The sequence below is a fragment of the Labeo rohita genome, chromosome 7 (assembly GCF_022985175.1).
Source record: "Labeo rohita strain BAU-BD-2019 chromosome 7, IGBB_LRoh.1.0, whole genome shotgun sequence".
NCBI lineage: Eukaryota > Metazoa > Chordata > Actinopteri > Cypriniformes > Cyprinidae > Labeo > Labeo rohita.
The window spans coordinates 60,603,081-60,616,228 of NC_066875.1; the positions used below are offsets into that span (position 1 = coordinate 60,603,081).

The 13,148-nt window shown below is 35.6% G+C and overlaps 2 protein-coding genes across 3 annotated transcripts; both read right to left on the reverse strand.

The window, feature by feature from the left end:
• Positions 1-242: 242 nt before the first annotated feature.
• On the reverse strand, positions 243-3,484 carry LOC127167607 (mucin-5AC-like). The gene is made up of 2 exons (XM_051113734.1): positions 3,349-3,484; positions 243-934 (listed from the first exon to the last, which is right to left on the reverse strand). The coding sequence occupies exons 1-2, from the start codon at positions 3,482-3,484 to the stop codon at positions 243-245; spliced, it is 828 nt and encodes a 275-aa protein (XP_050969691.1).
• Positions 3,485-3,797: 313 nt separating this feature from the next.
• si:cabz01085394.1 (mucin-3A) lies at positions 3,798-8,470 on the reverse strand. Of its 2 annotated transcripts, XM_051115662.1 has the most exons (5): positions 8,403-8,470; positions 8,199-8,314; positions 6,448-6,504; positions 4,977-5,551; positions 3,798-4,351 (listed from the first exon to the last, which is right to left on the reverse strand). In XM_051115662.1, the coding sequence occupies exons 3-5, from the start codon at positions 6,491-6,493 to the stop codon at positions 3,866-3,868; spliced, it is 1,107 nt and encodes a 368-aa protein (XP_050971619.1). In that variant the 5' UTR covers positions 6,494-6,504; positions 8,199-8,314; positions 8,403-8,470; the 3' UTR covers positions 3,798-3,865. The 2 variants fall into 2 exon arrangements, with proteins under 2 accessions (XP_050971619.1, XP_050971618.1); XM_051115661.1 differs by lacking the exon at positions 8,403-8,470 and having other exon boundaries at positions 8,199-8,348.
• Between the last annotated feature and the right edge of the window lie 4,678 nt (positions 8,471-13,148).

Sequence of the window (13,148 nt, forward strand, 5' to 3'; positions counted from 1 at the left end):
GTAGGTGAGTTTGTTGTACTCAGGGTTGTAGATTCAGTTGTTGCAGTTGTAGGTGAGTTTGTTGTAGGTGAGTTTGTTACTCAGGGTTGTAGATTCAGTTGTTTGCAGTTGTTGCTGAGTTTGAGGTAGTCAGGGTTGTAGATTCAGTTGTTGCAGTTGACTCAGGTGAGTTTGTTGCAGTTGTTGAAGATTGCTGTTGTTGTAGTAGTCAGTTGTTGCAGTTGTAGGTGAGTTTGTTGTACTCAGGGTTGTAGATTCTCAGTTGTTTGTGTTGTTGCTGTTGAAGAGGCAGTAGTAGTAGATTCAGTTGTTGCAGTTGTCAGGGTTGTAGAGTTGTTGTTGTTGCTCAGGGTTGTAGATTCAGTTGTTGCAGTTGTAGGTGAGTTTGTTGTACTCAGGGTTGTAGATTCTGTTGTTGCAGTTGTAGGTGAGTTTGTTGTACTCAGGGTTGTAGGTGATTCTGTTGTTGCAGTTGTAGGTGAGTTTGTTGTTCCCAGGGTTGTAGATTCAGTTGTTGCAGTTGTAGGTGAGTTTGTTGTACTCAGGGTTGTAGATTCTGTTGTTGCAGTTGTAGGTGAGTTTGTTGTACTCAGGGTTGTAGATTCTGTTGTTGCAGTTGTAGGTGAGTTTGTTGTACTCAGGGTTGTAGATTCAGTTGTTGTAGATTCAGTTGTTGTTGTTGCAGTTGTAGGTGAGTTTGTTGTTCCCAGGGTTGTAGATTCTGTTGTTGCAGTTGTAGGTGAGTTTGTTGTACTCAGGGTTGTAGATTCTGTTGTTGCAGTTGTAGGTGAGTTTGTTGTACTCAGGGTTGTAGATTCAGTTGTTTGTGTTGTTGCTGTAGAAGAGGCAGTAGTTAGATTCAGTTGTTGCAGTTGTGAGTTTGTTGTACTCAGGGTTGTAGATTCAGTTGTTTGTATAGAGCAATTGTTATTTTCTACAATGGCGTTTTAGTGCCATGTTAAAAAATAAAAAATTCTAAGATTGCGAAATTAAAGTTGTAATATTTCTAGAATAAAGTAGAAATGACATGAATAAAGTCAAAATATTATGAGAATAAAGTTGAAATATTACAAGAATAACGTCAAAATGTTTTGAGAATTTAAATTGTAGAAATTAAAGTTAAAGTATAGCGCATATTGCGCATGCAAAGGCCCAAATTAAGAGCACTGGGATAAGTTGCCAGGCCACCAGAATTTATTTGAATATTATTCATCCAAGCGGCTGCATCATCTTCGATTTTAAGGACTCGCAGAAACAGCTTAATATCAAGAATATGATATTTATTAACAGACTGAATAGGAACAACTTTTTATTCAGCTCAAACACCCAATAGACATTCCTTTGGGGGGTGCCAGCTCTATTATTTACCCCTTTTTAATACACTACAAATATATGTGGGATTATTAGCAGAAGTCATAGCTTGTGTCATACTCGCAGGGGACAGTATGCTTGGAAATAATATTTAGTGTCTTCGATTGCATTCATTATTTGTAATATAAAACAAAGTCTCAGCTTTCAAAATCTGTTTTATAGTGAAATACAAACAATGTGCCTTACAATAATGTGTTTTTAATATGGTGTGACAGATCGCTGTATTCATGTGACTCAATTCATTACATTATACTGTTTTCTTTGTAAAAATTCCACCACCTACTACGCAAAAAAATGTCTGGCATCCAACCTTTCATTCCTCACATGTATTTAATTAAAAACAACAGCTTTGTTGCTTTTAATATAACAGCTTTCAAATTCTGTCAATTTTATCATGAAATACAAATTATAAATGTGTTTTTCCTCTTTATTTCCAGCAAGATATAAAAGTAAGGGAACATCAGAAGACATGGGAAAAAACAGTAACTTTTAATGAAATGAATGTCTCATTATTGTAATCAGAAAGATGATTGACTCTTAAAGATGCCGCTTAAACTAAAGCGAATACAGCAATCTGTCACACAACATTAAAGAGCGTGAAAAACACAATATTGTAATAGACATATTGTTTGTATAGAGTCTTAGAGTGTTAGAATCTTCCATATGACCATGACACTCTTGTAAATTAAAAAGCCTTTATTATCAGATGGCTACATACAAGAAATCTAAAACAGAATTTGCCATGGTCATACTGAAGTTTTCTTTTATTTAAGTAATTTCGACTTTATTTTCGAAATATTTCACCTTTATTTTTAATTTTTTTTTTTTTTTTTTTTTTTTGTGATCAAATCTTTTTTTTTTTTTTCAGCATCAGTACTCCAGTCTGTTCTGATTATCAATGATGAAAACAGTTGTTTTTAAAGCACCTTCACAGTAATGAGCAGGAAAATTACGAAATGACTTAAATTTCAGCCCTAAAGCAGAAGACTATTGTAATTATTTATCTTAATTTAGTTCAGTGTTACAAACAAATTGTATGACTTATTAAAAATTATGAATTAAATGTACAAATAATCGCAATTAGGAAAAAGGATTTCTAAATGGTTATGAGTATAAATCAGAAAGTGTGGCTATAGTAATACTTAACCAAGTCAAACTCACCCAGTCCATTTTGTTCTAAGTTGTAAGTCCCTTGATTAAAGCAGGTAAACTCATGTTCTCCTCAAAGTCTACGTTTTTATTAGCTCTGTTTGGAGTCACATGACACAAACCACATAGCTGTCACAATAAGTGGTGATGCATTGGCAATACATTCCACCTTCAACCAAACAGGATATACCCACCTATACAACAATGCATTCCTCCCTAAACATGCAGTCTTATGAAATTCTGCCATCAAAAGCAAGTAATAATAGGGTGTTTTGTTCTTCATTAAAATGATTAAACCTATAAAACAGTTAAACTCACACTGTAGACTGCTATAACAGTGTATATTACATTGATTACTGGCCAAATTAACGTAATACCTATTAGAAAAATTTTTTCCAAACCTATTTGCATTTATTTCTTGTGTAAAACACATTGGACCCCACTGGCTATCAGTGTCTGGACAAATGAACACTAAATGCACAATGTGAGAGAGCTGGTTGCGATAAGAAGATGAAACAAAAAAGGAAAAAAGGAGGGAGGGAAAAATAAACTCAAGATGATGAAAAATCAAGTTAAGCAGAAACTGAAATTACTGCTATAACTGAGTTTTGTTTACTGAGAGTTCATCTGGTCAGGAGGTTTTGCTGTCGAGATAAATAACTGTAATCACAAACCGTTCAAATTTGTTATGCAGATTTTTGTGATAAAGTCTTGTGTGTTATCAAGCCATCCCATCCATTCGAGTTTTTCCCAGATTATGGGTTTTAATTTCTTGTACCATGTTCCTCATAGATCCTTATAGATCATCGAATCCTACAGTCTACAAACTCACATAATCCGTGAGGTGTCTGCATATCCATCTGTCTATGTGCTGCAGGAATGTGGTCTGTCCGAATGTGAAAAGAGGTGGAATAATACAATCTGCATGGATGATCTTCAGTGGTTCTCTTTGTACACAGGACATTGCGTACTTTACAACAAATAGAATAACCATACTGTATTTCTACGTAGAACCTTTAACATACTTGGATACATTGTTGAAATGAAAGTTAGTCTTTATTAAACCAACGTTAAACCTGTTTTTCCATCTCATTTCTGTTTCAGTCTTTGTTTGTTTGCTTGTTGCCTTGTTTTAAGCACTCAGTCATGTGATCTGCTTGACGTTGAAATAATTGACATTGCCTTCCTGTTTGTTCAGTTATCTTAAAAACATTTCAGCTTCTACATTCTTTATATTCCTGATCTCTCTCCATGGAAGTCAGCATTTGTCATGTGAGAAAAAAAAAAAAAAAAGCTGTCTGAACGCTTTGCACACTTCGCTTTTAAGTAATTTTATATAAATGCTTCATGGTCCTGAAACTGTGTTTATGACTGTGACTTGATTAACCAATGGGTGATTAAAGGTGATTGTTTTAAACACAGGTGCTTTTGGAGTGCTGAAGACAAATACAATGGTGCTTTTCACTGACTTCACAGAATTATCTGCATTTCCCTCTCTACTGGTGTTGTTTGATAATGGTGGGTTTTTTAGACCTGCTGCTATTGAGGTTATGTTGTTTGACCAGGTGTCTGTGATGCCTTCTGAGTCAGACCTGTTTAGCGCTGTTTGAGCTGATATCCCCCAAGTTGAGCCACCGTGTTCATAAGCTAATGGAGTGGTGACGGGCTGAGAGTCATTTCTTATGGCTGTGAGAGGAGATGGTGGAGAAAACTGGTTTAAGGAGGTGTTGGTTGTAGTTTGTTGGTTTTCCTGAGTGATTGGAAACATTGAGGGAGAGTTCATAGATGTGGACTTTGAATCAGGTGTCACTGCTTGTCTTGAAACTGTTCCCTGTAAAGAAAGAGAAAAGGAAAATGGTCGAATGAATGACCCATACTGTAAAAACAGCAAACAGTTAATACATCTTAAGTGGTTAACTATAAACTACCTTCGCACATACTCTAGTACTGTAGAAATTGTATATGGTTTAACATCACATTGTATGTAATTTCACTGTAAAATACTGGCAGTTTTATGGTTTTGGCAATCAGAAGCAATTACCATAATTTACAAGAAAAATCATTAAAAGGACAGAAGTCCCATAGTGATGCATCACATATGAGAATATTTTATTTAAATAATTTTCTTTTTTGTTCATTTTTGTTATATGTAATCTAAATTTGGGTGTTTTGACAGTGTTTTGTCAATATATATGGGAATGTTTTAAGGAAACGCCATGTACAGCCTATTAAGAGATTTCAGTGTTGATTGTTTTTTGTTCTACTAAGTTATCTAAATGCTGGCTGTTTTTGTTGTAAGCAAGAGTGAGTGAGTGAGTATTAATGAAAATATGGTAGGTTGTCAATTGAAAAATCTGATGCACGGTCAAATTCAAGAGCATTCAAATGTACAGTATGACGAGTGGTTTGCTTGTGCTTGTGTACATGATGTGTGTAGAGAGCAGATGGCAGCTCACCAGCGTTGGTGTCGTTATAGATGTTGACGCTCTAAAAACAGTTACAGGTGTTTGTGAACGGTGAATGGTGGGGTAAGACTCGGTTGTACTTTGCGTTATGGAGCGATTTGGTTCTGAGGTTTTTGTTAGGATAGCCGAACTCGAGTCTGGAGTTGTGGTACAGGCAGTCGTTGTCGATTCAGAAAATGTCGTCTGCTCTATGACACTTCTGCTGGTTGAGGTTTCAGTTGTTGGCTCAGGATTTTGGGTATCAGTTAATGTTCCAGTGGTCCAAGAACTGGATATATTGCTGTCTGAGGTTTGGTCTGTATCATCCTGGGAATTGAAACCAGTGGTTGTAATGGGATCATCCATATGACTCAAAGTGTGTGTAGATGTCTCAGATGTCTCAGATGTGTCCAGGCTAGCTGTTTTAGCGCTTCCTGTTGAACTGATTCCATATGTGTTGTTTGGGGGCTCCATTGTTGGAGTTGCAGTGCTTTGAGAAACAGTCATGTAAAGATTTGGAGAAGAACTAGGATTATAGGTAGAGTCAGTTTGGCAGCAGTCCGGAGGGAAGTAAGAATTCAGAATTCCTGCAAATAAAAACAGGAAGTTGTGATAGACAGCTCTGTTTTTCTTTCTCTTGAAGGTACTGTAAGTTTTGTAAGTGATAGGGTGAAACTGTTATTATCTGATATTGAAATTTAGTATGAAATTCACACTCCCCTAAGGTATCAGTGAAAAGCTTGGACGCGATCAACTATTTTTCCCAGTTGATGTAAAAGCTAAAAGCTTCTGCATATAATACGTTATGTAAACTGTGGCTACGTATAAATGTCTTTACAACCCTGGTACCTGTCGTTCCTCTCTTGTAAATCGCTATGGATTAACGTGTCAGCTAAATGCATAAATGTACAATTGCTGTTAATATTTTTATTTTAATGTATGCATTAGAGCAGATGAAGGAGCAGCAAAAAGCTACATTTTGTCACGGTTTGCTCATGAAATCATTCTCATACTTCTATTTGTGTTATATCGTAATTTTCATTACTTTAACAAAAAAATGGTAATACTTTAGATAAGGGAACATGATTACTTAGTTGCTTACTTGCATGCATATTTCTAGCATATTCACTGTTTATTAGTACCTGTACAGCAGATAATAATGCATTTGTTCTGCATGACCATATATTGGATCCCTTAACCCTAATACCTATACCTATACACAACTACTACAACAACTACTTTACTTACCATCAATATGCAGCAAATTAGGAGTTTATTGATGTAAAACTGTTAGTTAATAGTGGATACGTGTTCCCTAATCTAAAGGGTACCATACAAATATTACTGAACTTTTGACTGGTCATGTACATGAGATCTGGCATATAAATAGATCCACTAAAATAATTTAGAATCCTTCTGTGTAACTGTCACCCTTCTGCGTCATCACGTCTAGTCTGACACAAACGCATTGATCACAACTCACCCCAGAAGAGCAGGAATGCTGCATTACGCCCCATGGTATCCTGCATGCTCACCAAATCTGAAAAGCAAATATTTCACAATGTCAGCAGGTGTTTTGTCATATTTGATTCTAATCGCTCCACAGGTTCAGGTGCTGACATCTCTGCATGCGTTTAGTCTTGTTTGTAAAACTAGAGACACATTCTACGCTAGGGCTGGAATTTAGCCTGCTGATACTGTCATTCATTTGAACGCTGATGTTTTCGCAACTGATTCACTAAAGCATAATGCACATCAGGTTAATCTTTTGATTAAATCAGAAGCCAGTTGCGTAAAAGTTATTACCAGTTTTGAGAAAAAAAAAAAATATACACTGCCCTCCAAACGTTTGGAAACGCCCTAGAAAAGTGAGGTTTTGGACAATATTGGCATGAATCCTTTTTAATTTGTGATAATTTTGCACTGATAAGGGACAACACAAACTACGAAAACATATTTTATTGAACAGTTTATACAAGGAAAAAACTTTACATTTTTGATTCATCAAAATATCCACCATTAGCAGCTATTACAGCTCTGCATAATCTCCAAAACCACACTTTTGGAGGGCAATGTATATAAATTTATAACCTGAAGAAATCATATAGCTATTGTACAATAGAATGTACTTATATGTAATTATTATTATTATTATCATTATTATTATTATATATTTTTTTTCATTTAAACTGTAAACCACTGGCATGCACTACTTTCTTTGCCAAAAATAAAAAGAATAGTAACATCTTGACTTGATTACTTTTTAAAAAATGTATTAAAGTGTTAAAGTTTTGTGCATTTATTTGATTACTATTGTTTTCAATAATAAATTTTGGTCCCACTTTATATTAAGTGGCCTTAACTACTATGTACTTACATCAAAATATATGTACAATGTACTATATACTAATAAAATGAGTGTTCATATTTCATTGTAAAAAACTTGTGCTGCTATTGAGGTGGAATACGGGTAGGGATAGGGACAGCTTTGGTGGTATGGGTAGGTTTAAGTGTGGGTTAAGGTGTAAGAGATGTGTCAACAGTGTAATTAATGTGTACAGTGCAACAGTATAATAATTATTATAACAACAGATGCAATTACATGCAGGTTGTTTTTTTTTTTTTAATATAAGTACAATGTAAAAACATGTATGTGCACAATAAGTGCATTGCACCAAATGATTAATTTAAATGTACATAGTAGTTAAGGCCACCTAATGTAAAGTGGGACTAAATTGGTCTTAAATCATAACATATTGTTTTTTGTTTTATTAAATCAATTTGATTATACATGTTATTTTTTATATGATAATAATAAAATCAAATGGAGTTGATTTCACAGAGCCCTACTAAAATAATCCATCTGTGATGTTGTTCATAGAAGACCACAGATCACACAGTGTATACAATTTCCTTAACGTAATTTATCAAATAAAGACTGGTTTTAGTTACAAAAGAGGCCTCCATATGTTGATCTCATTTACTACAAACACAAAATAACCAGCTGACACAGTTTCCCTCACACTTTAATTGATAGAACAAGTGAAATATATTGTTCAAGTGTACAATATATTTTGTAACTCAAACACAAACTTCAACTTCTAATATAGCAATCAAATTTTGGCAATATCATTGTCAAATGACATCAGTTAGCTTTAGCTTTAGCGGTTAGCAATAAGGAAAGAGGAAATGGCGTAGATAGAAATCACATTCTTAAAATACTTCTTTACTTACCACACCAGATGAGAACACGATAAATGCGATGAGAATTATCATCATGGAGTGAAGATGCTTTGCCACAAAACTGAAGGTCCCCTCTTCATTGATCACAGTGCATTTAAAGCAGATTGCTGTCAGTGAAGAGAAATGTTTTCAAACCTTTTCGATTTCTAGAAAGGAACAAAGCATTTCAGTGGTGAGAGAAACACGGAGATAAACCTGTCGGGTGAGAATTTTCCCATTTTGGAAAGCTGCTATGCAAATATCTAGATGCTTAACAACAGTTCTCATGACGGCGTGTTTGTGTTATCATAATACACATGCTGAGAGCAGCAGGAAAACATGCAAATGGGGTTTTTGGGCCTACTCACCTGTTGTTTGTTCATTGTTTTGACATATACCTGATAAGATGCACATAATCTTATTCTATAATTTAAACTTATATTCAGTGCATAGTTAAAAATACGCTAAATATAATTCTAAATGAATAAATATGAAATACATGTAACCAGTTGTATAACTAAAAAGAAATGTTGTCCTTTGTATCGAATAGATTTAGTACTGGAAGTGATTTTTATTATTAAAAATATGCTAATATACCTTTAATATGTAGAATTATGTATTTCTGTAAGCTTTATGTTTGTATGTTATGTAAAAATGCAGAAAAAAAAAATGGAGCTTTATTCGGTAACACTTTGTTTTGATAGTCCACTTTAGACATTCTACTAAGCAACTGCATGTCAACGAGTCATTAGAGTATTACACTCTTCTAAACTTTGCAAGTACATGTCAACTTATTCTACTAACCCTTAACCTAACCTAACAGTCTGCTCTGAGAGTTAGTAGACATGTAGTTGCAAATTAATGAGAATTAGCTGACATGCATAACAATATTTTTTTCAATGCTAACTTTACTTAAAGCCTTTTAATATATAATGCATTATATGCATAGTTTTATTTAGCATTAATTATGTCTTGTAATGCGCTTTATAATGTATGAAGACAGATCTTGTGCGTATGAGCGTACTTGGCTACCGAAGACTTTATACTTGTTTGTATTTTAATTGAAACATTTCAGAAACCTTTTGTTTTCAGTTATTTATGCTGGGAAGAGACGTCAGTACATCGACCACAGAGTAGCAGGGTGTGTTCACGAAGTCAACATTCATATGATTCTCTCATACTCCACACACAAACATTTCCTCATAGTAAAGGGGTCAAAAGATTGATTACAGTAAGATCATTCACTGCATGAAAATCTGCGTTTGCATTATAGTGAACCCTGCCATTGATCCGTCAGGCTTTGATCTGGGAAAATTATTGATAAGATCATTTTTCACTGCTGTTGTTGTTATTAATGTCCAAATTGTTTAAGGAACTGTATCAGCTGGGGGACGCCTGGGGGAATTGCATGCTAGCAGGTGACTTTAACTGTACAAACCTGACAAAAACGCTGCCAAACATCCATCAACACATCTGGAGGAGAAAGCATTTTAGGTCACACCAACGTCCTCCTCTCACACCTCTTTTGTTACACACATATATTTTTGCTGAAACTTAAGATTTATGTATTTGAACTGCCTATAAAATTTCCCTCTGTTTGGATGACAAACTATTAAACTCACTGTGATCATATTTGGCAGTCATGTAGAAATAAAGCAGGTCAGATTTCTGTAATGGTCCTGTAATTTCTGTAATCTTCAGTTAATGTTGGATTTATTGATAATAAATCTATGAACCTTTATTCAGTATATTTGTTATCAATAAATCCAACATTAATTGAAGACTGCTGCTTCCACAGCAAGCCATATTTTAGCCATGTTCATACTTCTTCGCTAATAAATGTAAGTGTTTTTACAATGAACAGATTTATATGGAAGCCTGTTTCTGTGACTGATTAAATCAATTTTAAAAGGTAAAAGTCACATTTGTGACTTAATTCTTACAACTGCGTATTGAGATCACATAATTCTGACTCACAAACAAACTTGAAATTGCAAGTTATAAAGGAAAAAGTCAGAATTGGGAATTTTTATCTTACCATTTTGTCACCAAGTTTATATCTTGCAATTCTGACTATAACACACATGACCAGCGTTGGGGAAAGTTGCTTTTAAAAGTAATGTATTACAATGTTGCATTGCTCCCTAAAAAAGAAACTAATTGCGTTACTTAGTTACTTTATATGGAAAGTAATGCGTTCCATTTTGCGTTATGTTTGTGATACTTTTTAAATCTGGGCAGGGCTTGCTTGTTTGTTTTTATTATAAAAAAGTTCTATTTAGCAAAATAAATTCACGTCTATACAGTAGAACACAGGAGAATAAGGTTCGACACTCTTCAGCAATAAAAAATCTCTGAAGCACAAATGTTAGTTTATCTAAAATCATTGCTTATTAGTATGGTTGAAGGTCAGCTGCAAAGACATTGGCTAATAAAATGGGATTAAATACATAGAGGATATCTGTGTTATTTAACACATTTAATTGTTGCAAGTTTATGTCATATTCTGAGTTTGATGAATACTGAATCTTTTTTTTTTTTTTTTTTTTTTTTTTTTTTGAGTGAGGTGAATTAATGCATGTTCACATTTAGTCTAGAACTACAGTAACATCATTTTTACACAACGCCTCTGTATTTCCAGTTTCTCTCAACATGGGGACAGGATAATTGTCCCTTAATAAAAAGGAAAACAAAGTAACTAGCTTTACAGAATTAGCTTTATTTGCCAAGTGTTTGCAGACACACAAGAAATCTGTTGTGTCTTTTTTTTAAGGAGCTCTTGGTACATACATACATACATACATATCTGACATGAGAACAGAACATGTAAAGACTTAACAATAAATAATAATGTGTATGAATCTGGAGCAGAAGATTTATGTACAGATTTGTGCATTATTTACTCTATATACAGCTGTATAAAAATATGCATATGTATGCCGGGGTGAGAGGGGTCTGTTGCAATGTTTCCTGCCCGTTTCTTCACTCTGGAGTTGTACAAGTCCTGAAGGTTGAGCAGGTGCACACCAATGATCATTTCAGCTGTCCTAACAGTCCGTTGCAGTCTTCTTATATCTGATTTGCTGGCTGACCCAAACCAGACAGTTAAAGAAGAGCACAGAACCGACTCAAAATGTAACTATTAAGGTGTTTCCTTGTAAATTAAAAATGAATGCATTACTTTACTAGTTACTTGAAAAAGTAATCTGATTACGTAATTCACGTTAATGCGTTACCCCTAACACTGGTTATGACTTTGTCACACAGTTCTGACTTTACAACTCACAATTGTGAGTTTACAGTATATATAGCAGTTCTGAGAAAAAAAAATCTAAATTTTGAGATAAAAAAAGTCACAATTACCTTTTTTTTTTATTCCATTGTGGAAACAAGCTTCCATACAAAGGTATTTTAAAAATATAATTATTTAACTCAAATCAAATAAACGTGAAAAAAAAAAGCTATGCTACGGTTTGAATGTTTCATTGCTATTGTAACGTGGAGAGGGAGATGTGAAGCGAGCAGATCCAAATGCAAGCTTTTATTGAAGCTGGCACCCGCGTCATGGACTGGGACCTGGGGAGAACAGGGACAGAAGAGGCAGACAGAGTGAAAAGGAGAGAGGCAGAGAGTTCGTTGGCGGCCTTCGTGGCCGTGACAGGAGGAGCAGAGAGTCCAAACATGGCCGGAACAGAACAGACAGAAAGTTCATAAACGGCCTTCATAGCCGTGACAGGAGGAGCTGAGAGTTTATACATGGCCTCCATGGCCGGAACAGGACAGGGTGAGAGTTCATAAACAGCCTCCATGGCTGGTTCAGGACCAGTCATGAGTACACAGGCTAGGTGAGGGTCATTGGTCACTACCACCGTGCAGGGAGCTAGGACAGATGTCCCCATTTTGTGAGGTTCCGCAGCCTCAGCCACCACCTCCGGGGAAACTGCAGCGGGCATCACAGCTGCTGAAGATGCCGCAGTTGACGCTGCCACCTCCAGAGGCTCTGCAGCGAAAGCCGCTGCCTCTGGAGACTCAATGGTGGTATCCGCGACCCCTTTAAGAGATTCTGCAACCAGAACTGCCACCTCCGGGGGCACTGGCGCAGACTCGTGGTCAGACGAGGCTTCAGAAGCAGACTTGTGGACAGACAAGACCTCTGGAGCACAGTGTGCAGCCCACACACACCAAATGGGAAGAGCAGCAGCGGATGGTAGGACCTCTTTAATGGTCGGATTTAAAGGCGCTGATGCCACTGGGATGCTTGCAGCCCACACAGACACTAGAGGTGGGTCCAGAACGCTGGCCATCATGATAGCTCGTGACCTTGGGGTGTCAGACGAGACGTGGCGAGGTTCTGGGCGGTCAGACGAGACGTAACTTTACTTAAAGCCTTTAAATATTTAATGCATTATATGCATAGTTTAAATTAACATTAATTATGTCTTGTAATGCGCTTTCAGTGTTGGGGAGTAACTAGTTACATGTAACGGAATTATGTAATTTAATTACAAAATAAATGTAATTGTAATTAGTTACAGTTACTGAGATAAAAATATGTAATTAAATTACAGTTACTTTTGAAAAATGCTAGTGATTACAACTTAATTACATCTGAATTTTTTCACCCACCCACCCACACTTACAGATTTATTTGACTTCTTTTAAATTGCATTGACTGCTCTAAAATGAGACACCAATGTTTCAGGAGTTTAGGACACAGAATAGGACACATGCTTATTCTATAACTGTTTTATTTCCTATTTGGGTGTATGCATAAACTTTATTTTTTAAGATTGTTTTTTCCAAGGCATTGTTAGATGCTAGTGTTTTCTGTCACAACTATGCAAACATTTTATTTTAAACCCAGTATCATAGCTATTAAACTATTTCTTGTTATGATGTTATTTATGTTATGATCTTGTTATGACATATAGCGCAACTGCGCTCACGGTGACCCGAGTTCGA